General features: G+C 47.6%; 2 protein-coding genes across 17 annotated transcripts in view; both read left to right on the top strand.

Moving 5' to 3' along the window:
• The window catches only part of ATPAF1 (ATP synthase mitochondrial F1 complex assembly factor 1), a 45,143-nt gene extending 30,896 nt beyond the window's left edge, over positions 1 to 14,247 (top strand). For 2 of the 10 annotated variants that reach the window (XM_030823858.1, XM_030823862.1), the window contains exon 9: positions 482 to 1,402. In XM_030823858.1, the coding sequence (XP_030679718.1) occupies positions 482 to 676 (195 nt within the window). In that variant the 3' untranslated portion in view covers positions 677 to 1,402. Of the gene's footprint in view, positions 1 to 481; positions 1,403 to 3,592; positions 3,713 to 11,531; positions 11,619 to 11,893; positions 12,905 to 13,433; positions 14,104 to 14,210 lie in introns of those variants that run through there. The other 8 variants (XR_004032587.1, XR_004032586.1, XR_004032588.1 and 5 more) reach the window with 8 other exon arrangements.
• A 27-nt stretch (positions 14,248 to 14,274) lies between these two features.
• Positions 14,275 to 23,070, top strand: part of MOB3C (MOB kinase activator 3C) — a 41,064-nt gene continuing 32,268 nt past the window's right edge. For 2 of the 7 annotated variants that reach the window (XR_004032584.1, XM_030823852.1), the window contains exons 1-4: positions 18,001 to 19,221; positions 20,175 to 20,348; positions 20,890 to 21,112; positions 22,552 to 23,019. Coding sequence is in view for 6 of the 7 variants with exons in the window: in XM_030823852.1 (XP_030679712.1) it covers positions 22,602 to 23,019 (418 nt within the window). In the remaining variant the exon portion in view is untranslated. Of the gene's footprint in view, positions 14,315 to 15,584; positions 15,739 to 18,000; positions 19,222 to 20,174; positions 20,349 to 20,889; positions 21,113 to 22,551; positions 23,020 to 23,070 lie in introns of those variants that run through there. The other 5 variants (XM_030823854.1, XM_030823856.1, XM_030823855.1 and 2 more) reach the window with 5 other exon arrangements.

Raw genomic sequence — 23,070 nt, 5'->3', positions numbered from 1 at the left:
GTGTATATCTGGTTAGTCAAGAACTTAGCTCTCACTCACAAACTGGTTCTTAGAGCTGGGTAACTATTGCTGTCTTATTTCCCCCTTGAGATATATTTAACAGTTATTAGGGAACTGGATGAAGAGGAATAATGTGAACATGTACATTAATTTATTCAGTAAACATTCACCAGATGTCACTCTGCAGAGATATAAAACAAACCACGGTCTATGTCTTTGAGGAATTTGTACTAGGGAAAATAGACAAAAAAAGAAAAGGAAAAATACAATACAGTGTGATAAATACTATGACAGTGGTAAGCACAGGATGATTTGGTACACAGAGAAGGGGCACCTAACCAAGACTAGGGACGTCAAGAAGTTAAGGAAACTTTCTTGAAGTGGTGACTCCTGGGCGAGGGCCCTCACCCACCACACAACTCAGACAAGAGCTTTGTAGCCCTGTGCAAGAAAGGACCTCATTATTATTTTTACCTTACAGAATGTTGCTGAGGCACAGTGCATCGCCAACCAAGTTCAGCTCTTCTATGCTACTGATCGGAAAGAGATCTACGGGTTAGTGGAGACCTTTAACCTCAGACCAAATGAGTTCAAATATATGTCTGTCATCGCTGAATTGGAGCAAAGCGGACTTGGAGCAGAACTGAAATGTGCCCAGAACCAAAATAAGACTTAGAACTGCACAGGTTGGCCCTTCACCTAGTTGGCTCAGCCCTCAATAGTCTAGAGCCCACCCCCTCCTCAGGAACTCAAGAGCTCAGCATTTATAATGAGCAGTTGGTAATGAGTTGCCCTGTGTGCTTGTCACAGAGATGAGCCCTATTACTTGATATTCAGGAACAAAGGTACCTGAACATTCTGATAATTATCTCAGCATACTTGAGGTTTCCTTTTTTAAGTGTTCCGGGTTATAACAAGAGACAGCCAAGGACCTACAAGACAGTTGACTTGATTTTGCACAGTGTAACAGCGCAGTTGCATTCTGGCCACTTTGACCTTATAGCTGCCAAATGATGAGTTTGTCATCTTTATGAATTCATGACAGGATAATAAGCTTGAAGACCTGCTGTAGTTAGATATGGGCTTTAATGCTTCCCATGTACCGGTCAGCTGGACAAAAGCATAAGCCAAACATCCTGTTTAAACTGTAGAATAACCAGATATTCCCATCAGGATAAAGACTTCATCTAGATGATGCCCCCCAGAGATGCCTTTAGCGTAGCTAGCTGGCTTGGGGTATCAGCAAATTTCAGGTATAGTTAGATAAACAGGTACAGGGCCTGCATACTATTAAACCATAGTTTGTGGCACCCGCTTTTCTAACTCCACCTGTTAGAAGCTATGTGTTTGAAGGAATGAATCAGTGCAGTGTAAATAAAATTCTTTTGTAAGGAGAAGATTATTCCAGGTTTGCATGATTTTTTTAAAAACAACTCTAAACGTGATATGAAAAAGTGGGTGAAAGCAAATGTTCCCAGATTGGATGTGGGGAAAATATAGCAATAATTTTTTTTTTTAAGTCTGGCTTACAATGTTTGTTATACAAAATAATGAAATCTGAGTTATGTACTGTCCATAGTGTCAGGGCTATGGGCTGATTTTATCAAAACTCATCTTGGGACTGAACAATTGCTTGGAACGCCAGAAATAAGAAAGTTGTTCTCCAGAGCTGGAAACCCATCTTTCGTTTGTAGTGTCACTGTTGTGGCTCCAAGCTCAGTGGTAGGAAAGGACGGTGGTTACATACCAGCCCTCTGAACCCAAGGCCCCCAGTATTGTTGTCAGCTGCCTTTACTATGGCATTTCTTTCTCTTTCTTTTTTTCCTGAGATGAAGTCTCGTTCTGTCTTGCCCAGGCTGGAGTACAGTAGCGCAATCTCAGCTCGCTGCAACCTCTACCTCCCTGGTTCAAGTGATTCTCCTGCCTCAGCCTCCTGAGGAGCTAGGATTACAGGCGCATGCCACCATACCTGGCTTATTTTTGTATTGTTGTAAAGACAGGGTTTCACTTTGTTGGCCAGGCTGGTCTTGAACTCCTGGCCTCAAGTGATCCACCACCTTGGCCTCCCAAAGTGCTGGGATTACAGGTGTGAGCCACTGCGCCTGGCCTGACATTTCTTTATTGATCTAACATGCTCCACTCTGCTGCTCCTGCCTAAGATCTGGTTATGTGACACTGAATGTGGTGAGTGGGAATTTAAGCAGTATTTGCAGTTGGTGTGTGTGTGTTTTCTTCCTTCCAGAAGAATTTTTATAGGTTGGGCCTGTCCCTAAGCTCTTTAAATAGGATGGACATCCCACTGTTCTCTGAGCTGTGTCTATTTTGTTGCACCTTTGAGTCTATGTATTGAGAGAGACAGATAGCATTTTTTTAAACTGGGGAAGCTGCTATCCTTTCACTATTTCTCTAAAGGTTGAGCTGTTAACTAATGCAAATTCTGGACCTGGACCTGCTTCTGGTCCTGGCAGTTTATCTTTTGAGAAACTTGAGTCTTATCTGCTCTGCCATTTTCATTAAATGCCTTCTGACCTTCTGAATGTTTTGGGTCCCAAGAATTTTTGACATCAGATGAGGTTGTTTTTATTGGTATCCAGTTATGTTTGCTTGTCTTTCCAGATGGACCCAGTTTTTACCCATACATAGTACATTGTTACACCTCCACCAGCGGGTGAGGAAATGATGGAAAAAGGAGTAAGAAATGGCCATTCGTTTTAATCATTCCTTGTGGATTTGCCCTCAGTCCCCAACTGCCAAGTAGGATGTGTCCATGGATAAATATGTTGGGCATGAACAAAGTACCATGTAGCTGTTCTTTATATTTATTTACCTAGAAAGATCTGGCAAAGAACTCAAAGAAAATTATACCATTTAATCAGTAAATTTGTCCCCTGGTGCTAGCATGGTGTTATAGAAAGTGGACAGGCTTTAGAGTTAAGTGAATCTGGGTTCATATGTTAGTGTTGCTATTCATTAGCTCTATACCGTTGAACAAATTGCTTAAACTATCTAATTCCGGGGGTTTTTTTCCATCTAAAATAGGGATAATAATATCTACCTCATAGGATTATTATGAGAATTAAATTAACTTCACTACAGTAGAAAATATCAACTACCATCCTTTTCTCTACTTCCCTTGCCCCTCATTAAAGACTAATACAAGTTAGCATTTCAGATGTGGAGATCATTCTTTATTCCAGTTAAAAGAACAAACTTTATCTCATCAGTTCTGAAACTTTAAGATGCAGTAGCATCACCTAAAGTGCTTTTAAAATGCAGATTCTCAGGCCTCAACCATACACCGCCCCCCCCCACAAACACGCACTAAATCAAGAATATGTGCAGAAGGTACTGGGAATCTACTTGTTAATATGTGCTCCAAATGATTCTGATGTAGGTAATTAGCCAGCCACACTTTGAGAACCATTGCCTTATTTATTCTTTACAAAAATGTACATTGCCAGGTCTTTCTTTCCTGTGGATGCTAACTATAGGATATTTAGGTTCCTCTGTTCTTTGTCTCCCATAGTGGCCCCCTTTGCAAACTCCAAATACATTATATTTATTTATTTTTGTGTCTTTTTTCCCCTACTAGACTGTGAGCTCCTTGAGGGCCAGGATTTATCTCTGTTCGCAGTGCCAAGGACATGGCCTGGACCATAGAAGATACTCAGTTTTTTGTTGAATAAATAGGTAATATGGATTTCAACCAAAACATTGTCTTGTGTATGTACCTGCATGTAAATACTCTAGATTTAAAAGAATCTCTTAATACACATAGATCGAGAATTTGTTGAGTAGAAACATTTGCAAACCAAGATACCAAGTCATACACAGTCTCTGTACCTTACCTAATCCACTGGCATTACGTTGGTGGACCATTACACAGTACAACTTAACAGTTGCTCACAGAGCATCTGTTCTGCAGCCACTATGTTAAGTGCTAGACACAGAAAGATGAGTAGAGTATGATTCCTGCTCACAAGCTCTTTTAGCCACTGCCTGTTTCTCTCTTGCCTCTGATTCAGTGCCTCACACCTACACCTGATTATAGTTTGCTTTGTCTAGTTCTCCGATGTTCATACTGGTACTTCTTTCTTCTCCAACCAGTTTGGAAGCTGGAGCCACATGTTTTGCTTTGCACTCTCCATACTGACCTTTTGTTCAGTCTTGGAGAAGAGGTACTAATGCCCACTTCCTAGTCATTTGATTTGGCATTGAGTCAGCATTCATTCACACTTATTGAGCACCTATTTGCCAAGCACTGTTATAAAAAACTGGATAATATAGCAATGAACATGGCAAATAAGGACCCTGTTCTCATGTAGTTTATATTCTTGTAAAGAAGACAAGTAAACCAATAAAATTATTTCACATACTGGTAGTGCTATGAAAATTTAAAAATAATATTATAGACTATGGAGTGGAGGCAATAACTTAATGGTCAGGAGAGGCATCTCTGCAGCAGTGGCAGCTGATACATGAGCTGGGGGAAGAGAACCAGGTAAAGAGAACAGCAAGTGTTAATGCCCTGGAGCAGAGCCAAGCTAGGAATGCTTGTTTCTGGACAAATATAAAGATTTAGTATCTACCCTTTAAGAGCCCACAGTTCAGCGGCATGACTTGACATGAATGATAACAATACAAGACAAACTGATCAATGCCGTCTCAGAAGGGGCAAAGAGAGTTAAGGAACTCCCCTGCATGCTATGGAGGATGCAAAGCTTGCCAGACTCTGGTACCCGCCCATGAAGCACTTATGGCTTAATGGGGAATAACAGGTAGACAGTGTTAAAGTCTCAAAGGCTATATGTTTCTTGCAATAGACAAGAGGTACTGTGGGTTCAGTGCTGGCCTCCCAAGCTACAGTCACGTACTACATAACAATGTTTTGGTCAAGTTGGATTGCATATGCAACTGTGGTCCCATAAGATTATAATGGAGCTGAAAAATTCCTATTGCCTAGTGACATCATAGTTGTGGTAATGTTATAGCACAATGCATTATGTGTTTGTGGTGATGCTGGTGTAAATCTACTACTTCAAGTCATATAAAAGTATAGTGTATAGGGGCTGGGTACGGTGGCTCACGCCTGTAATCCCAACACTTTGGAAGGCCGAGGCAGGTGGATCCCTTGAGTTTAGAAGTTCAAGACCAGCCTGGACAGCATAGCGAGACCTCGTCTCTACAAAAAAAATTTAAAAATTAACAGCGTGGTGGTGCATGCCTGTAGTCCCAGCTACTCAGGAGGCTAAGGTGGGAGGATCACTTGAGCCTGGGAGGTTGAGGCTACAGTGAGCTGGGATCACACTACCGCACTCCGGCCTGGGCAACAGAGCAAGACCCTATCTCAAAAAATAAAAAGGTATAGTGCATAAAACTATGTACAGTACATAATGCTTGATAGTAGTAAATGACTATTACTGGTTTATGTATTTACTACACTTTTTATTACTTAGAGTGTGCTCCTTCTACATATAAAAAATACTAAGTCAATTGTAAAACAGCCTCAGGCAGGTCTCTCAGGAGTTATTCCAGAAGAAGGCATTGTACTTATAGGAGAGGACAGCTCCATGTGTGTTATTGCCCCTGAAGACCTTCCAGTGGGACAAGATGTGCAGCTGGAAGTCAGTAATGTTGATGATCCTGACCCTGTGTAGGCCTAGGCTAATGTACATGTTTGTGTCTTAGCTTTTAACCAAAACGTTTAAAAAGTAAAAAATAAAATTTTTAATAGAAAAAAGCTTACAGAATAAAGTTAGAAAATATTTTATACAGCTATACAGTGTGTTTTAAGCTAAGTGTAATTATAAAATAATCAAAAAGTTTTAAAAATTAAAGTTTATAAAGTTAAAAACTTATAGTAAGCTAAGGTTATTGAAAAAGAAAAATGTTTTTATAAGTTTAGTGTACAGTGTTTATAAAGCCTACTGTAGTGTACTGTAATGTCCTCAGTCTTCATATTCACTCAAAACTCACTCACTGACTCACCCAGAACAACTTCCAGTCCTGCAGGCTCCATTCATTGTAAGTGTCCTATACAGCAATATCATTTTTTATCTTATGCTGTATTTTTACTGTACCTTTTCTATGTTTAGATATGATAGATAAGTATTTACCATTATATTACAGTACCCACAGTATTCAGCACAGTAACATGCTGTACGGGTTTGCAGCCTAGGAGCAATAGGCTATATACCATCTAGGTTTGTGTAAATACATCCTATGATGTTTGCACAACAACCAAATCACCTAATGACACATTTCTCAATGTAGTCTCCATTGTTAAGCAACACTTGACTATATACACATTAACAATAACCACTAACATTTACTAAGGGCTAACCATATACCAGGCACTGTGCTAAGCCCTTACACGTAGGATTATCTCAATCCTACCAACCCTATGAGGTTGGCGGGAACCTGCTGGTCAGTGACATGTGCTGCTCTCTCCTTGTACCCTCCTGCCCTAACTCCAGCTCAGAAAAGAGAGCAACCAGCCAGGCGCAGTGGCTCACGCCTGTAATCCCAACACTTTGGGAGGCCAAGGTGGGCCGATTGCTTGAGACCAGGAGTTAGAGACCAGCCTGCTCAACATAACGAAACCTCATCTCTACTAAAAATACAAAACTTAGCTGGATGTGGTGGCACACACCTGTAATCCCAGCTACTCAGGCTGAGGTACGAGAATCACTTGAACCTGGGAGGTGGAGGTTGCCGTGAGCCCAGATTGTGCCACTGCACTCCAGCCTGGGTGACAGAGTGAGACCCTGTCTCCAAAAAAAAAAAAAAAAAGTAAGTCATGGTTGGCTCTGGAACCAGCCCTGAGAAACATGTCTCCCAATTTTCTTGCTGGTAACTAAAGAACAAAATGCATGCATTATATACCTCTGATTCCTCCAGACAATTTTGCAAGACATCATGTTCTAACTAGGGAGGACTTCCTTTGGAGAACTTTGGTCTTGTCAATTCTTCTGATGTGACAGGTTGATAACAACATCTTTATCCTTGTTCTGGTAAAAGGGAGAGTTGGAGCACAGAAAGGGAAGAGATGACTTCAAGGTTGCTGTCTGCATCAGGAGCCAACCCAGGAATAGATGACTGTCCATGCTCCACACTTAATAGGATCATTTGTAATGTCCACTGAGCAGGCTTATTCTTCACATTCACTTGAACAGGGCTACTTCTAAGCTCTTCAGGCTTTAGGAACTGGAATATCTACAAGAAAAATTGGTTCAAACCACTTATGAATCATTACAGGTTCCCTAGGGCTTTCTGGACAAAGTCCTTTTAGATCAGCTCACAGGAGCTTCAGGATCCACTGCATGGTGTCTTTTCCAGGCTCATTTTGTGCCTCTCCTACCCACTCCTTTGGCTCCAGCCATTCTGGATGACTTGTAGTTCCCTAAACACATTGTGCTCTTCCTACCTCTGTTCTGCTCTTTTCTAATACATTTGCCTGCTTCAAATGCCCATTCCTCCTTAAGTTAATTCAAAGCTTCACTGTAGTATCTCTATGAGAAGCCTTCCCTGAGACCTATTCCCCTCCACATGGCCCCCCTGCAAGGCTGGCTTCCCCACCAGAATGAATAGCCCTTGGAGACTGGGATCATATCTTACTGGACATTATATTCCAAGTGTCCAGCACGAAACCCGGCAGAGAGGGATAAGATACTCTGTGGATGCTGAATAAACTCCGTTTGAGTGACCACTAAACTCAGACCACCTGAGCCTACAAACATCGTTTGCACGGTGAGATCCAGCTCTGGCAAACACATTGTGGTTATGTCCCAGCCCAAGACAGTGGTCATTTTACTTGCTCTTATTGCAGAGGCTACATATGGAAAACCAAGCCAAGGGGCCAACAGAGAAGGCAGTCAGGTCCAGGGTTTGTAAGCAGAAAGAACTGAGAGATGATGATGAACAAACTTTTGGAGCAAAACAATTATTTTAAGTACCAGGCTGGCACTTTCAAGTTCTTGTCTTGCCTTGCCAAACCTTAACATTAAAAAAGACCTGGTCAGGTGTGGTGGCTCACGCCTGTAATCCCAGCACTTTGGGAGGCCGAGGCAGGTGGATCACAAGGTCAGGAGATCAAGACCATCCTGGCTAACATGGTGAAACCCCATCTCTACTAAAAATAAAAAAATTAGCCAGGCGTGGTGGCAGGCACCTGTAGTCCCAGCTACTCGGGAGGCTGAGGCAGGAGAATGGCATGAACCTGGGAGGTGGAGCTTGCAGTGAGCAGAGATTGCACCACTGCACTCCAACGTGGGGGATAGAGCGAGACTCGTCTCCAAAAAAAAAAAAAAAAAAAGACTTTACAGGCTGGGCACAGTGGCTCATGCCTGTAATCCTAGCACGAGGTGGGCAGATCACCTGAAGTCAGGAGTTCGAGACCAGCCTGGCCAACATGGTGAAACCCCGTCTCTACTAAAAATACAAAAATTAGCCAGGCATGGTGACAGGGGCCTGTAATCCCAGCTACTCAGGAGGCTGAGGCACGAGAACTGCTTGAACCCAGGAGGCAGAGGTTGCAGTGAGCCAAGATCACGCCACTGCACTGTAGCCTGGGCAACAGAGTGAGACTCAGTCTCAAAAAAAAAAAAAAAAAGGAGGGGGGCAGGCGGCCAGGTGCAGTGGCTCATACCTGTTATCCTAGCACTTTGGGAGGCCAAGGTGGGCAGATCACCAGGTCAGGCGATCAAGACCATCCTGGCCAACATGGTGTAACCCTGTCTCTACTAAAAATACAAAAATTTGCTGAGGCTGGTGGCACGTGCCTATAATCCCAGCTACTCGAGAGGCTGAGGCAGGAGACTAGCTTGAGCCAGGGAGTCGGAGGTTGCAGTGAGCCAAAGCCTGGCAACAGAGCAAGACTCCATCTCAGAAAAAAAAGACAGACTATCCAGTCACCAGTTTTCAAACTGTGCTTCAAGAAATCCCCAAAGTCCAGAGATGGGGACCTTGGGATTCTGACCCCCAACTCAACCAGAGAATCTGTGTTTTATTTCCTGGGCTTCTCATAAACTGTCATCTGAAGAAACAGTTTTCAAGAAAGACTGAAAAAAAAACCTGGTCTAGTCTAATTCTCCCGCCCACCATTGTAGGCCTCCCTACAGCACCACTAAGACATTGGACAACTGTTTAAAATCTTCCCGGGGACTGGAAACTCTCTACCTGCTAACTGACCTGCACCATGCTGAGACAGCTCTGAGTGAGCCAGTTCTTCCCCACCCCTAGCCAAAATCTGGCCTCTTCTCACTACCCTCACCTCCTTCTGCCTGCTGTAGATGGAAACTCCCAGGAGAGTCTTCACTTTTCTACCTAACCACCTCTCCTGCTGATAAGCAAAGATAACTCTCAAGTTGCTTTGGCATCTCTTCAGCAGAACCGTCTGTCTTTAGTTTGATGACCCAAAACCCCAGCCCCTCACCCTCTGGCTCACCTGCATCTGGACAGACTAGCCAGTGTCACCGGTGTCTGCCTCATAGTTGGGGCCTGGAGTTGAGCCCAAGATGCCCTTGTGGCGTAGTCAGAGTGGATTCTGGGTGGCCATCCCTTGGGAGTTGGCATGGCCCACCTGGAAGTAATTTCCCCACATAGCCACTTACTGAAGTCATCTCACTGACTCCACCTTTCCTGGCCCTTGTCCTTACTCCCACCTTGCTATCTTCCCATAATCTGTTGTCAAACATTGCTTTTCCTGCCTAGAACTTTAGTCATTTGGACCTCCACACATAGCCCCATTTCATCTGGCTGGTTTCAGTCCGGTGCTCCCATCACATCTGGACTTGAATCTTCATTCTATTGCCCAGAACCCATGTCCCTCCCAACAGATGTGATATTCTTGTTACCTTGATCCTCTTCTACATCTGCCATGGCAGTAACCATAGCTTAGTGGTATCCTCTCAAGATCTTCATTTACCCAAAAAATATTTGCCATGGTTTGAAACAATCACTACTGGGTCATGCTTGATATGTGGTCCACTGTGACCCCACATCATGTTTGTTACTGCTATTGTTCCCACACTCACAATATAGTATGGATCCCCATCTTGCACTCTCATTTCTTCAACCCACATTCAATCTCCCATTTTGACCTTGCCTCTGGTCAGGTAAGAAGTAGCAGACATGTCTTACATTTTGGCACTAATTTTGCAGGGGAAGAGAGGGAGCAGAGAGGTATTTTGCTGAATCTCACTTGTTGTATGACCCCCAAAAGACTCTCTGAGATGCCTAAGTTTCTTTCATTTGATCTTTGAACAATACCTTAAAAGTAATATTATTCCTTTTTTCTTTTTCTTTTTTTTTTTTTTTGGACAGAGTCTCACTCTTGTTGCCCAAGCTGGAGTGCAGTGGCGCGATCTCGGCTCACTGCCACCTCCGCCTCCTGGTTCAAGGGATTCTCCTGCCTTGGCCTCCAGAGTAGCTGGGACTACAAGTGTGTGCCACCACGTCCAGCTAACTTTTTGTATTTTTAGTAGAGATGGGGTTTTGCCATGTTGGCCAGGCTGGTCTCGAACTCCTGACCTCTGGTGATCAGCCCGCCCTGGCCTCCCAAAGTGCTGGGATTACAGGCATGAGCCACCACACCCGGCCAATATTATTCCTGTTTTACAGATGAGGACACTGGGGAAACAGCATCATAGATGTGAAGAGTCAGGACTAAATTAGAATCCCAGTTCTGCCTTTCGTTCACTGTCTGGCCTTAGACAAGTTATTCAATCTCTCTGAGCCTTTGTGTTGTCATCTGTAAATAAAATAATAATGGCCCTATCTCAAAATATAAGAAAGGATTAAATGATGTAGCAAACACAGAGTGCTTAGCACTATAATAAAAGTGCAAAACAATAGCTGGTTAAGTACCTGTTTAAGGTGCACATCTATACAGAGGAGGAGGAATTTCTGTTTCTGGAACATAAGTCTTCTCCTAGAACATAGACCTTTAATTTCTAGAACATTTCTTTTGTACTATTTTTCTACACCATGTTTCTATTTTCAGAAAGTCTCTTCCAGGAGTTTAGAGAGGCTTGAGCAGTGGTAATCATACCAGACCAGGGGACAGGCATCAGGAATCTGGGAGGTGGGCAGGTGAGCAGGCAGACCCAAAGCCTGGCAGCTAACATCTAGGTCGGAAACCAGGTAACGTCTGGAGTTTTGGGCCAAGGTGCAGGCCTGCCTGATTATTTGTAGATGGCTTATCTGAGACAAGGTTATTCCTGGTTACAGGTGTCTATGTATTTAGTTCCTTGGCAACTATTAAACATAACTGTTTATAGTTTAAAGAGACCAAATCCATCTAACCTTCTCATTTTCCTACCTGGCTGGGCATCAGAAACACCTCATGCACTTGTCAGAGCTGTCCATTCTTGAGCTTCACCATTGAGATATAGATTCTGTTGGCCTGGGGTGGGGCCTGAGAAACTATTAGACTGGTGCAAAAGTAATTACAGTTTTTGCCATTTACGTCAAAAACGCAATTACTTTTCCACCAGCTTAATATTTTTCTTTTCTTTTCTTTAACTCTCCAGGTAATTCTGAAACTCAACCTGATTTGGGAACCCCTGCAATAAGTTTTTACTTTTACTTTGCACCTAAGGAAAAAGGCTCCAAACCAGGTGAAGTGACTTCCCCAAGGTCACACAGGGTGTCAGTAGCAGCATTCCTTCTATCTCTTTGTTCCAAATTTTCTTTGCACTTCAGTCCGAGGCAACCCAACTGGAAAATATCTGAAAAAGCCAAGGATTTTTATTATTGTCTGCCTCTAGTAAAGATTTCTTGGATAAGACTAGCTGTTCCCAGCATGCCCTTAGGTAAGACCTCTATGGGGCAAGAGAGGAAAGCCTTCCCAGATGCCTGGAGTTCAGATGTTTTCCTTGTTTGATTTTGAAAGCTGAGAATTTCCCTGGCTCATGACCCCTGGAAACAAATGATGGATTATCTGTTGCGCTGGATTATCTGTGCCTGGCCCCTGCAGCTGCATAGAGAATTGTGTGTTGCCTGCACAGGCTGAAGCTCTCCATCCATCCTGCGTGCATTTTGTACTCACCTGTGGTAAGTGAGCAGAGGGGGATGATATATGGAAAGCCAGGCAGGCAGCAGTGGCAGGGGAGGGGGGTTGAGGGATATGAGGCATTGATGGGAACTCAGCTACAGAGCTCAGTTAGGAAACTCACACCCCATTGGAGCTGGGATTGATTGCTGGAACTTTCTCACCCTTCTCAGTTTGTCTCAGAGCCAGCAGCCTGCACTGTGTCCTCTGGGCACCCCCGTGGAGAGGGAATTGCTCTCAAGGTCAGGGAAGCTCGGGTCTCTCAGTGATGGTCTACCTCATGCCCTCTTCCCAGAGGCAGGCAACTCTGCACTCTAGAAGCCGAGTGACCTTCAGACAGCCTTCTGTTTCCTAAACCCCTTTCTTCTCTCTGTACTTGGCCTCCTTCTTATCTCTTTTTCAACCCTCAGCTCACACTAAGTGACTTCCTCCCTTGGGTGCTATCTGTAGAATGTGTGGAATATGACCTGCCCCAGCAGATTTTGCAAGGGTATCAAAAGAGTGAGTGAAGTCTAAGGTGGTGTCAAGGTTACTGAGGATGGTCGATGTACTTAATGCTGCCAATTGCTTTAACATGGATCCAGGCACAGATGTCTTCATTATAATCTACTTTCCCAGGAGAGCATTTTTTAGAAAGTTTCTAGCCCCAGTTCAAACTGACTTGTTCTTTGCCTAACTTACTAACAGTATATTTGCTAAGTGCTCAGGCAGTGTCAGGCAGAAGGATAGACCCTGGGACTGGAGCTAGGAGTCCTGTTTTTGAGTCTCAGCTCTGCTTGCTTGCTTGCTTGCTTGCTTGCTTGCTTTTTAAAGACAAAAGTCTTGTTCTGTCACCTAGGCTAGAGTGCCATGGAGCAGGCAGAGGTTGCAGTAAGCCGAGATCATGCCATTGTACTCCAGCCTAAGTGACAGAGCGAGATTCCATCTCAAAAAAAAAAAAAAAAAAAAAAAAAAAAAAAAAAAAAAAAAAAAAAAAAAAAAAAAAAAGATCCATCTCAAAAAAAAAAAAAAAAACAGAGTAGTAAAAGCACTTTGTAAACCAGAACATTCCTTACAACTGTCAGTTGCTGCTACAAGTTAACATGGGAGGAGGCAAAATAAATAAAGCCCCAATTCTAAGGGCTTATAGTCCAAAAGGGAAGACACGACTTCCATGGGCTTAACCAAGGAGCATATCTGCAAACCACTGAGAACTTTTTGTGTCAAGGGCTCCCCCCTGAGGAGGGTTGGTTCGAGGCAGCTGGTGTAATTTAGGAAAACTTCCTGGGAAAGAAGAGCATACCCTTAGTCTACTTAGCCTTAGGCAAAGCAGAGTTCCTACAGCTGCTTCTTGAAAAGACCCCAAATGCAATTTGATGACATTCTGGATTAACAACTGCAGGAAGTCACAAGCTGTACTTGTGTGGAATCCAGACTCTACGGGGTGCAACATGAGTCTCCACCAAGAAGTGGACTCCACCCACTGAATTGCTGCTTCCCACTGCAGCAGACACAGCTTTCCCATCTCCTGGACATGAAGCCAAGATGGGACCCAGAGAGAGCTGCAGTGTACGGTTTGGAACATCATCTAAACATGGCCAATCCCTTCTCCCTACTTAGTGGAACTTTCTTTCCAGCCCCTCCGTCCCTCTCTGAAGGGAAGAACAACTTAAAAGCTCTAGAAAGATAAACCTCCCTCTCTCCCAGGGTTGCTGAGAAGAAGAAATGAGAATATGCCTCTCAGGGAGAGGCATACGTAAGGTTCACTGAATGGTTTTCATTGTCATGATTCATCGTTGGGCTGATCTCTTTCTCTCCCTATGTCTCAGTGTTCCACATACTTCGAGGAGATTAGACTAAATGATATCCAAGAACCTTTCCCTTTTACAAGCCACCCCTCCCTGACCTGTTGTTCAATAATATTCCTCTGTAGCCAGTGGGACACCTGGGCCCAGTGGAAGTTCCTTAGAAGACCGAGGCCTTTGTCACCACCCACAAAGCAAGGGGAAGGTCTGCAACTGGCCAACATACAGTGCCTGACATCTAACGCCCTCAGTAAATACTTGTGGAATGTAAGAATGAATGAACAAATAGAAGAAATTGATGTGTTTTCACACCACCATAATAGTTTAAATCATAATTTACTACCATTATTTTATTTTTTTTCTTTTTGAGACAGAGTCTCGCTGTATCACCCAAGCTGGATCTCGGCTCACTGCAACCTCTGCCTCCTGGGTTCAAGCGATTCTCCTGCCTCAGCCTCCTGAGTAGCTGGGATTACAGGTACAAGCCACCATGCCCGGCTAATTTTTGTGTTTTCAGTAGAGGCGGGATTTCGCCATGTTGGCCAAGCTGGTCTCAAACTCCTGACCTCTTATGATTTGCCCACCTTGGCCTCCCAAAGTGCTGGGATTACAGGCATAAGTCACTGCACCCAGCCATAATTTACTACCATTATTGCTAAAAGATAACACCCAGCTCTCTGGGGACCATAAGAAACCCCCATCCCTGCTGGCAACACTGAGGCAGGGAGGCAGGTGTTACTGAACACACTTGGAGAAGGGATGCTGTGCTGTGGAGGAAGGAGGAGGATGCATCCAGACTGGGGCAATCTGAGGGCTTCCTATAGAAAAGCTTTGAACTAAGTGGGGGTTGCTCCAGGCAGGCAGCCCCAGAAGCTGAAATGGAGGCACTCCAGCAGCGGAGAAGGGGCTAGGGTTGGACAGAATTTCCTAGGCAGCCTTCATGGTGGGTTCCGTGGAAAGCTGAGCCTGGAACACTGGTGAAACCAACCCTCCCCCACAACTATCACCTCCACTCCTGGGGCACCCCAGGCTGGGAACTAACCCAAGTGGTTGGAGGGGACAATGCCTACTGGGGCCATGTTGAGGGTGAGGTCTGAGGGCTGTGAAATTGTCTTCAGGCACTTATGCACACCAGGCTTCCACCCCAGCCTCCAGAGGTCTCCTTCCCAAGATGGAAGAGATGAGAGGAATGCCTCTACCTTAAGGGGAGATGGCTGGGAAGGAGGAGGAGCTTGGAGAAGAGAACACTGGAGCCTGAGGTTCTTAGAGGCAAGAGGGCCCTCCCCCTCTCCGGAGGGACTGAAACCCTCTGAAGTCCATGTCACCCGGGGCTGGTAACTTCTGCTTGCACCACTCCCTCCTGAGAGAACAGCACAGCCATCCAGGCTGCATGGTTGGACAGCTCTGATGTGCCAAGCGCCCTTCATATTGTCCTGGGTGTCTGCCCACTGCTCTCCAGGACCCTGGAACAAGCTCAGTCCCTCTTCCATACAAACACCTGCTGGGTGTTTGAAGGCAGCACCCCTGAAACAGACTGACCACAGCCTTCTACTGTTTACAAGTGCTATCACATTTGATTCTCTCAGCTCTTCTGTGGGGCAGATGCTGCTGTTGTTGTCTTTACTTTAGAGAAGGTGAAATAGGCTCAGAAAGTAAGTGCCTTGTCCATGGTCACACAGAATTTTAGTGCATATCCTTGTCAACCTTGTCTTCTCCTGCCATCTTCCCTTGAACCTTGTCTTCTTTAGGTGAAAGGAAGTCTAACCTCAATTCTTCTGATTGCCATAAGGATGCCCATGGCATTCTCCTCAATGGGCCAGGATGGAAAATTCAGGATGGATGATCCTGCCTCCTGGGCAGGGAGGGGCAGAAGCTGAAATGGAAACTCTTTCTTGGGAGAGAGTGAGTAGAGGGTGGGCCCTATCAGGCTATAGTAGCTGCCAGACATCTGGTAAGGTGAACTGAGGGTGCAGTAGCTCATTCCGGGGGGCAGAGAGGGAGGGGGCGAACTTTCTTGGCATAGGAAGGGCTGGGGAGTCCCCAGGAAGTGGCCACTCTGTATCAGTGGAGTCACTGGATACAGGCCTACAGCGGGAAGGCACAGGAAGCTGGTTCTGATAAGGCACTTCAAGTGGTACTTGGTATGGCTAGAAGATGCTTTCATGGTAGAGGTGTAGAAACTGAGGCCCAGAGAGGGGCAAGGGCTTTCCCAAAGGCACACAGCAGGTAGACACCACCCTGCTGCCACTCAGAGTTCCCACTGCGAGGGGGGCATGTGCCCAGGCTGAGTAGTGGAAAAGGGCACGTCCTCTCCTAGGTCCTCACTGGCTGACGCCAAGCTTCAGAGATGAGCCTTGTTTGAACTATTCTGGAGCCATTTATCATACTCAGGACACAGTGGCAGGGAACAGAGCCCATCTTGTGTAGGTCTCCAGTGCTGTAGGATTACAGTGTCTCATCAGAGAGGGCAGAACCATCCCAAGGCCACACAGCTAAATTACGGTAAAGCCAGGACACTGTTCTCCAAGGTCTGGGTCTTTTCAGCCCCAGCAGAGCCTCCTAGAAGAACTAGTCTCTCTAACCAAGACTGAGAAGGGCAGGAAGAGGGTACCGGTAGTTGAGACATCTGGGCTTTCTCGCTTCCCCCAACCCTTCCACCTGCCTCCCATCCCACAGACACCCAGGGACTCTGAGGATGAGCTGGGAATTTCTGATGTTCCTTCAAAATGGATCATCTCTATTTCCCACAGTGTAAGGTTCTGTGCTGTTCACTCTTCACCAGAAAAACTCCTGCCTATCCTATAAAACCCAGCTCAGAGGTCCAGAAAATGACCCTGCACAAAGCCACAGAGGAAGTCACATCAAATTCCAAAGAATCTTCCAGACCATGATCTCTGACCACAACGCAACATAATTAGAACTCAACAAGAAAAACATAAACCTCCCATAGGCTAAGAAGCTGAAAAACACACTTTGAAATCATTCAAGAGTTAAAGAGGAAATTACATTGAAATTTATGAACTATTTAGAACTGAATGATAAGGAAAACACAAGCAGTTTCCAAATCATTTCCCCTATGAAGTCAGCCCTGACCCCACATGGCTCCTCAGATGGCTCTCCACCCTCCACCCATTTCTACGCCCTAGGAGGCTGACGTCTATGGGCTGCAGCAACAGGTTCCCTTGTTCTTAGCTTCTGGGAGGATTCAGGTAGTGGGGGAAACCTGGCCAGAGATCAGAGGGAGGGAGAGAGGGAGGAGAGGGAGGCCTCTTACTTGCCCCATTCTTCCCTGTGTGATTGCTGTGAGCTGGGTATGCCCCTCCACCTTGCCTCAGCAGCCCCCTCCTCAGAGCTCCCACTTTCACCACTCCTTCCCCACACTCCTGCAGCCTAGGGTTGACAGCCTCTGCTCTTGTGAGCCCTTTGGTGATACACTGTGTGGTTTCCCTACACCTTGACCACACCTGTAAATATCGTCTTCATTAAACATACCCATTCTGGGTGTTCCATGTGCTTCCTGCAAATACCCCGACTCTTACAAAGTCCATCAGTCCACAACCACATTCTCACTTCTGGGTGACTGAGCTCTGACCTTGTGTATCTCTGTGTGTTGTCCTCTTTACTGACCTGTCCGCACATGAGGTCGCCAACCAGGTCAGCTTTATCACCCAATCCCCTGATGTGATATGATTGGAGAGTTATACTCAATAAAAGATATTGATTAGGATATCAAATAAATAAAGAAGCATATTTTAATTTGCTCCATAAGCAAGTGCTTGTTTATAGGGGATTCAGGGCAGAGACTTAAGAGTCAGACATAAAAATACAGAGAACTTTAGACTGGGGCAAAAACTGGTGCTCAACAAAAGAACATATCCACAGTTCTATGAGCTGGGATTCTTTCTTTACTTTTATTTTAGGTTCAAGGGTACATGTGTAGGTTTGTTATATAAGTGAACTCTGTGTCATGGGGATTTGGTGTACAGATAATTTCATCACCCAGGTAAGCAGCATAGTACCTGATGGGTATTTTTGTCTCATCCTCCCTCCTCCCGCCCTCCACCCCCAAGCAGGCGCCAGTGTCTGCTGTTCCCCTCCTAGTATCTATGTATTCTCATTGTTTAGCTCCTACTTATAAGTGAGAGTATGCAGTATTTGGTTTTCTATTCCTGTGTTAGTCTGCTTAGGATAATGGCCTCCAGCTCCAGCCCATGTTGCTGCAAAGGATATGATCTGGGTTAAGGATCTAGCATGTTCTCATGTCATCCAGCAAACAGAAGCCAGACACAAGGGAGGTCCAGGGTACCATGGTAAATGCCCACCTCTGGCCTCCAGCTCTCCCCTACCTGCATCTACTCACCTCCCACCCCTCCAGAGTGGCTTCTATGGCTAAGCTCTCTGCTTTGGGCTTCCTACCCTAGAAGGCCTCCAATCTTCCCTCCCATCCCAGACAGAGCAGCCAACTGGTCCCTGGGCCTGGGGGCCACAGTGTGCATTGAATGCTTGTGGGATATCTGTCTGTCCTCGAAGGAACCCAGGTGGTAGGGAGAGCAGATCAGATATTGAGTGGTTTGGATTTGTCGGAAGGAAGGAGGGAGAGAAGGTATTCTAAAATGGAACAGCTGGGATAAGGGTCTGGAGATAAGAAATGGGGTGACTCTGGGTGAGGAGCAAGGAGAATCAGCCCAACCTGAGCCAGGGCCCCTCCCTGGTGAGGAGATGAAGTTTGTGATTTGAGAGCTTTTCTGGGCCTGTTCCTCAGGGGTGAAGGACTCAGTTCATGATTCCCAAGGCGTTCATTCATTCCCTCACTCACTCATTCATTCATTCATCAAATGAGTTTTGAGTTCCTGCTATGTGTCAGGAGCTGAGGACATGGGAGTGGATAGGACAGTCCCGATCCCTTATTGGGTCCCGGGACAAGTGTGACGCAGACGATTCTAGGAGGGCAAAGAAACCACCCTTATCTAGCAGCTCTTGTTTCTGCTCCAGAAGAAGCCGAGCGTTTTCCCATTTTACCGTCTGGGAACCTGAGGCTGCCTCCTTGGTGGAGGTCCAAGGAAGCACCGAGAGGGCGGGCAGCTCAGTTAGTCCTTTGTCCAAGAGGAAGCTGGGAGCCCTATATGGACTTTCCGGGAAGGTGGGGGCGAGTGCGTCTGTGTACTGGAGTGGAGGGGAGTCCCCTTTCTCCGCCCCTCCCCGCCCCGTGGCCGCGGCGTGGCGGGGCCGGGGCGGAGCTGGCGTCGCCCCGGTCAGGAGGGCGGCCGCGGCCGGCAGGACAGGCAGACGGACAGGCTGACAGGCGAGAGAACAGGCACTGCGGGACCGGCAGGAGAAAGGCGATCCTGTGGCTGGGAATGTGACCCCACGGCCAGAGGAGGACCCGTGAGTGTGCGCCGTGCCCCTGCGGCCTCGCCGCGCACCCCGCCCTCCTGGCTTCCACTTTCATTTTTTCGGCTGTCCTGGCGTGGCACAGTCCGGAGGAGAGTCCCGCCCGAAGGCAGGCTGGCCGCTGTCATGGGGCTGGGGTCGGAGGCTCAGAGCTTCGAAAGTTGCAGGGGGGATTGTGGCGGGGGATACGGGGCAGAGGGGAGGGGTTGGGGGGCGTGTTTTCGGGGAGCGGAAATGTCAGGCGGACTCCTCTGGGTCCTACGACCTGCCTGGCCCTGGGAGCTGGTTTGAGGGTGCAGGGAAGCCGGGGGTGGGCGTGGGTGGCTGCGCGCCGCGAGGAGAGCGTGGAGTCTTCGCCTCTACTTTTTTTCTTCGACGTCTGTCCTGCAGAGCGTCCCAGGCTGGATTCTGGGTTCAAACTGGGGCCATCCTCTGGCCCAGATCCTGGGCCAGGCCCAAGGAGTGGTAGATGTAGCTTAGCAGGAGGCTAAATATCAGAAACAGGCAGGGTCACCCTGCCGTCTTCATTTGGGAAGCCCAGATCCGCACCCAGGGAATGAGCAAGCCACTGCCACTCCAGGAGTGAAAGGATAGCCAGCACTGGGAAATGGGGACTAGGAGGGGGAACGGCAGTGGTTCAGGGAGAGACAGAGGTTCTGTGCCAGATAGAAACTCAGCGAGGGCATGGGGGTGGGGAGTGAAGGGAGTTAACCCTGTGGCTAGAAGAGCACCTGCCCTGCACCCATCCCCTGAGCTTTCATTTTCCTGGAAAGAGACCCAGGCCTTGAAGTTCCACCAGAGTAAGGTGGAACTCTAGCTCACTGGTCAGTACACCCCAGTTGCTGTGCGGAGTCAGTGTGTTGGGGACAGGAAGCAGGTTGGGCTGTTTTGTGGAGAAGATGCTTCCACTGTCCCGCCACTGCCCTCCTCTTCTTTGTCTCCACCAGACCATTGATGAGCCGATGCAAGAAAATGGTCTTTTACTCTTGGTCATGAGCTGAGCCCCACCTTATCCCAGTTCCCAGTTCTGCTTGTAACTTGCTATGTGGACACAGGCTCCTGAAGTCCTCGTTTTAGGCCTCAGTTTCCTCATCTGGGCCTCAGTTTCCCCATCTGTACAAGTGAGTTGGGCCAATTGATCTATCAGGGCTATTTTAACTCTAAGATTCTAGTCTAAGCTTTCCTTAAAGCCTGAGCACTGACTTTGTGCCAGGCCTTGCCCTAAGCTGGGGGTGGGTTGGGGATGGAGTGGAGACTGCAATGACCAAAAGAAGCCTCTACCCAAGGAGAAGGAGATCTGAGTTCAGGAGAGGAGGCTGTGGGAGGAGGTAGCAGCCAATCTGAGGATGTGTGGTCAGGCAGGTGGAGGGATAAGAAAACATGCAGAGGCACGAGAGTGGGGGCGTGTTCAGGAATCAGGAAGAAGCCCAGGGTGGTTGGTGTGGGGAGGTGGGAAGTGGGGCAGGAAAGGTAGGACAAGGTGCTGAATGCCAGGGTGGGGGCCTATTTCTAACTGTCATAAAGGGGGCCATGCAATGTGGGAAGCCCAGGAGCCCCGCCTAATTGCAATGTGAGGGATTTTGGAAGCACTTGCCCCAAGCAGAGTTTAAAATGGAGATGGCAAATGAAGCGCAGAAATATCCTCTTTGCTCTGGAAACTAGGGTCCCACCCTGGGAACTTCTCTGGGTGAGAAGTTGAAGAGTCAGGATGGATGAGATGACCTTTCACATCTGTGAGTTTTTTTTCAAGAGAACAAGTTCCTGCTGAATGGCCTGTTTCTACTCTCCAAGCTGCTCTCTGCCCCCATTCTGGTCTGCCTTTGTGGGTTCAAGGAAGGACCTTTGTCTCAAACAGCTCCCCGGCTAGTTTGACTTCTTGCCAGAAGTAATAACCCTCCCCGCAATATGTGCCATCCCTTTGCTTTTACCCAATTGTCACCTGGTTCCCACCCTCCCTTCCCCAATCCTGTCCCAGGGTTACCAGAGATGTGAGAAAGGACAGTGCTACAGTGTCAGTCAGAGGTCAAGCCCAGGCTTTGTCTGGCCATGAGCAAGCCTCAGGGTAGGGCTAAAGGCTAGAGTCAGGGCTCACACTTGCCAGAGCCCAGGTCAGAGGTCAGCCTGGAAGCAGAATGCAATTCTTAGCTTATAGTCAGCCTTAGTGCTCAGTCTAGGGGCAGGGGCAGTGCTTAGTGTGTGGCTAAATTCTAGTTTTGGTAGGTACATGGGTCTGCATTTCCCAGTAGCTCACACACTCACAGTTGAGATGAGATGACTCAGGTCTTAGAAACCTAGCTATAGCAGAGTGACCCAGGACCTGGATGGGCCAAATCCATGGTGATACAGGGGTCACCCAGTAAGCCAGTGGTAGAGGTGGGACTAGAACCCAGGACTCCTGCCTCTGAGCCTAGGGCCCTGATCACTGTCTCCCAAAGTCTGTTCTGAATCTGGGATCCTTAAATTCTAGGAGGCAGAGCAAATTTGCCTGAGCTCTAGATGGGCCCTCCTGGGTGGATCTGACTATACTCTTCTACCTCCCAGTGCCAGGCACATAGTAGTTGCTAGAGGAATGTCTACTGAGTGTCAGGTGCAAGGGGAGGAGCCAGTGGCTTGTTCAGATTTGGGGCTGGAGGAGGCTGGCTTGAGGGGAAGGATCTCCAGCTGTTGTCAGAGGAAGCGATGCCCTCGTTGGCCTGCCGCCCTCCCCCTCCTCCAGTGCTTGCAGCCACACTCAGAAGCCGCCCAGCTGGCAGCGGGAGGGCCCTTTCCTCTTTCAGGGTGAAAAAAAGGAAAGGACATTTTTGGTTGAAAAGTTCCCTGCTGCTCCCTGGGAATCCCCGGTGGCCGGATGGACTGCGGGATATCCCGGAGGAAGCTGAAAGCCACCCCCGACCCCCCTCCACTCCGCCCCCAGCACAATGCTGTGAGGCTCTCCCACGCTGCACCAGCTGGCCAAGGGGGCTCCCAGAGGTCATCTCTTCCAAGCCCCTGTCTGCTGGTGGGCCTGCAGGGAGCCTCTGCGACCTCTCTCGTGACCAACAGCAAGTCTGAGGGGCACCTGTTTAGAGCCCAGGCCCAGCTCAGCAATGAAAGCAGAAAAGAGACAAACAAGATGGGAGGACTGTGGGGGCTTAGCAAGGGGGACTAACTAGCCTGGAAAGAGGGCGGGGCACTGGACCTAGGGGCTGAGGACTTAGATTCCAGGCAGAGGATGCAGAGGTTGAGCAAAGGCTGAGAGGTGACAGGGAAATGATGAATTGGGAAGTCAGAGCCCAGATGATAAGGCCCTGACCGCCAGCTCCCCCATGCCCTTGTCCCTGGCAGGGTATCCTCAGGTCCGAGCCCCTGGACAGCAGCCCGAGGCCCAGCTGGCCATGGCCCTGTGCCTGAAGCAGGTGTTCGCCAAGGACAAGACGTTCCGGCCGCGGAAGCGCTTTGAGCCGGGCACACAGCGCTTTGAGCTGTACAAGAAGGCACAGGCCTCTCTCAAGTCGGGCCTGGACCTGCGTAGTGTGGTGAGGCTGCCACCCGGGGAGAACATCGACGACTGGATCGCCGTGCACGTGGTGGACTTCTTCAACCGCATCAACCTCATCTACGGCACCATGGCCGAGCGCTGCAGTGAGACCAGCTGCCCTGTCATGGCCGGCGGGCCCCGCTACGAGTACCGCTGGCAGGATGAGCGCCAGTACCGGCGGCCGGCCAAGCTCTCCGCACCACGCTATATGGCGTTGCTCATGGACTGGATCGAAGGCCTCATCAACGACGAAGAGGTCTTTCCCACGCGTGTTGGTGAGTGTCACGTGGCGGGAAGGGAGCCACTGGGAGCTCATTCCACAGATG

This window comes from Nomascus leucogenys, chromosome 12 (genome assembly GCF_006542625.1).
Source record: "Nomascus leucogenys isolate Asia chromosome 12, Asia_NLE_v1, whole genome shotgun sequence".
NCBI lineage: Eukaryota > Metazoa > Chordata > Mammalia > Primates > Hylobatidae > Nomascus > Nomascus leucogenys.
Note: the sequence above shows the minus strand (reverse complement) of the source record. Positions and strands in the feature narration are given on the sequence as shown.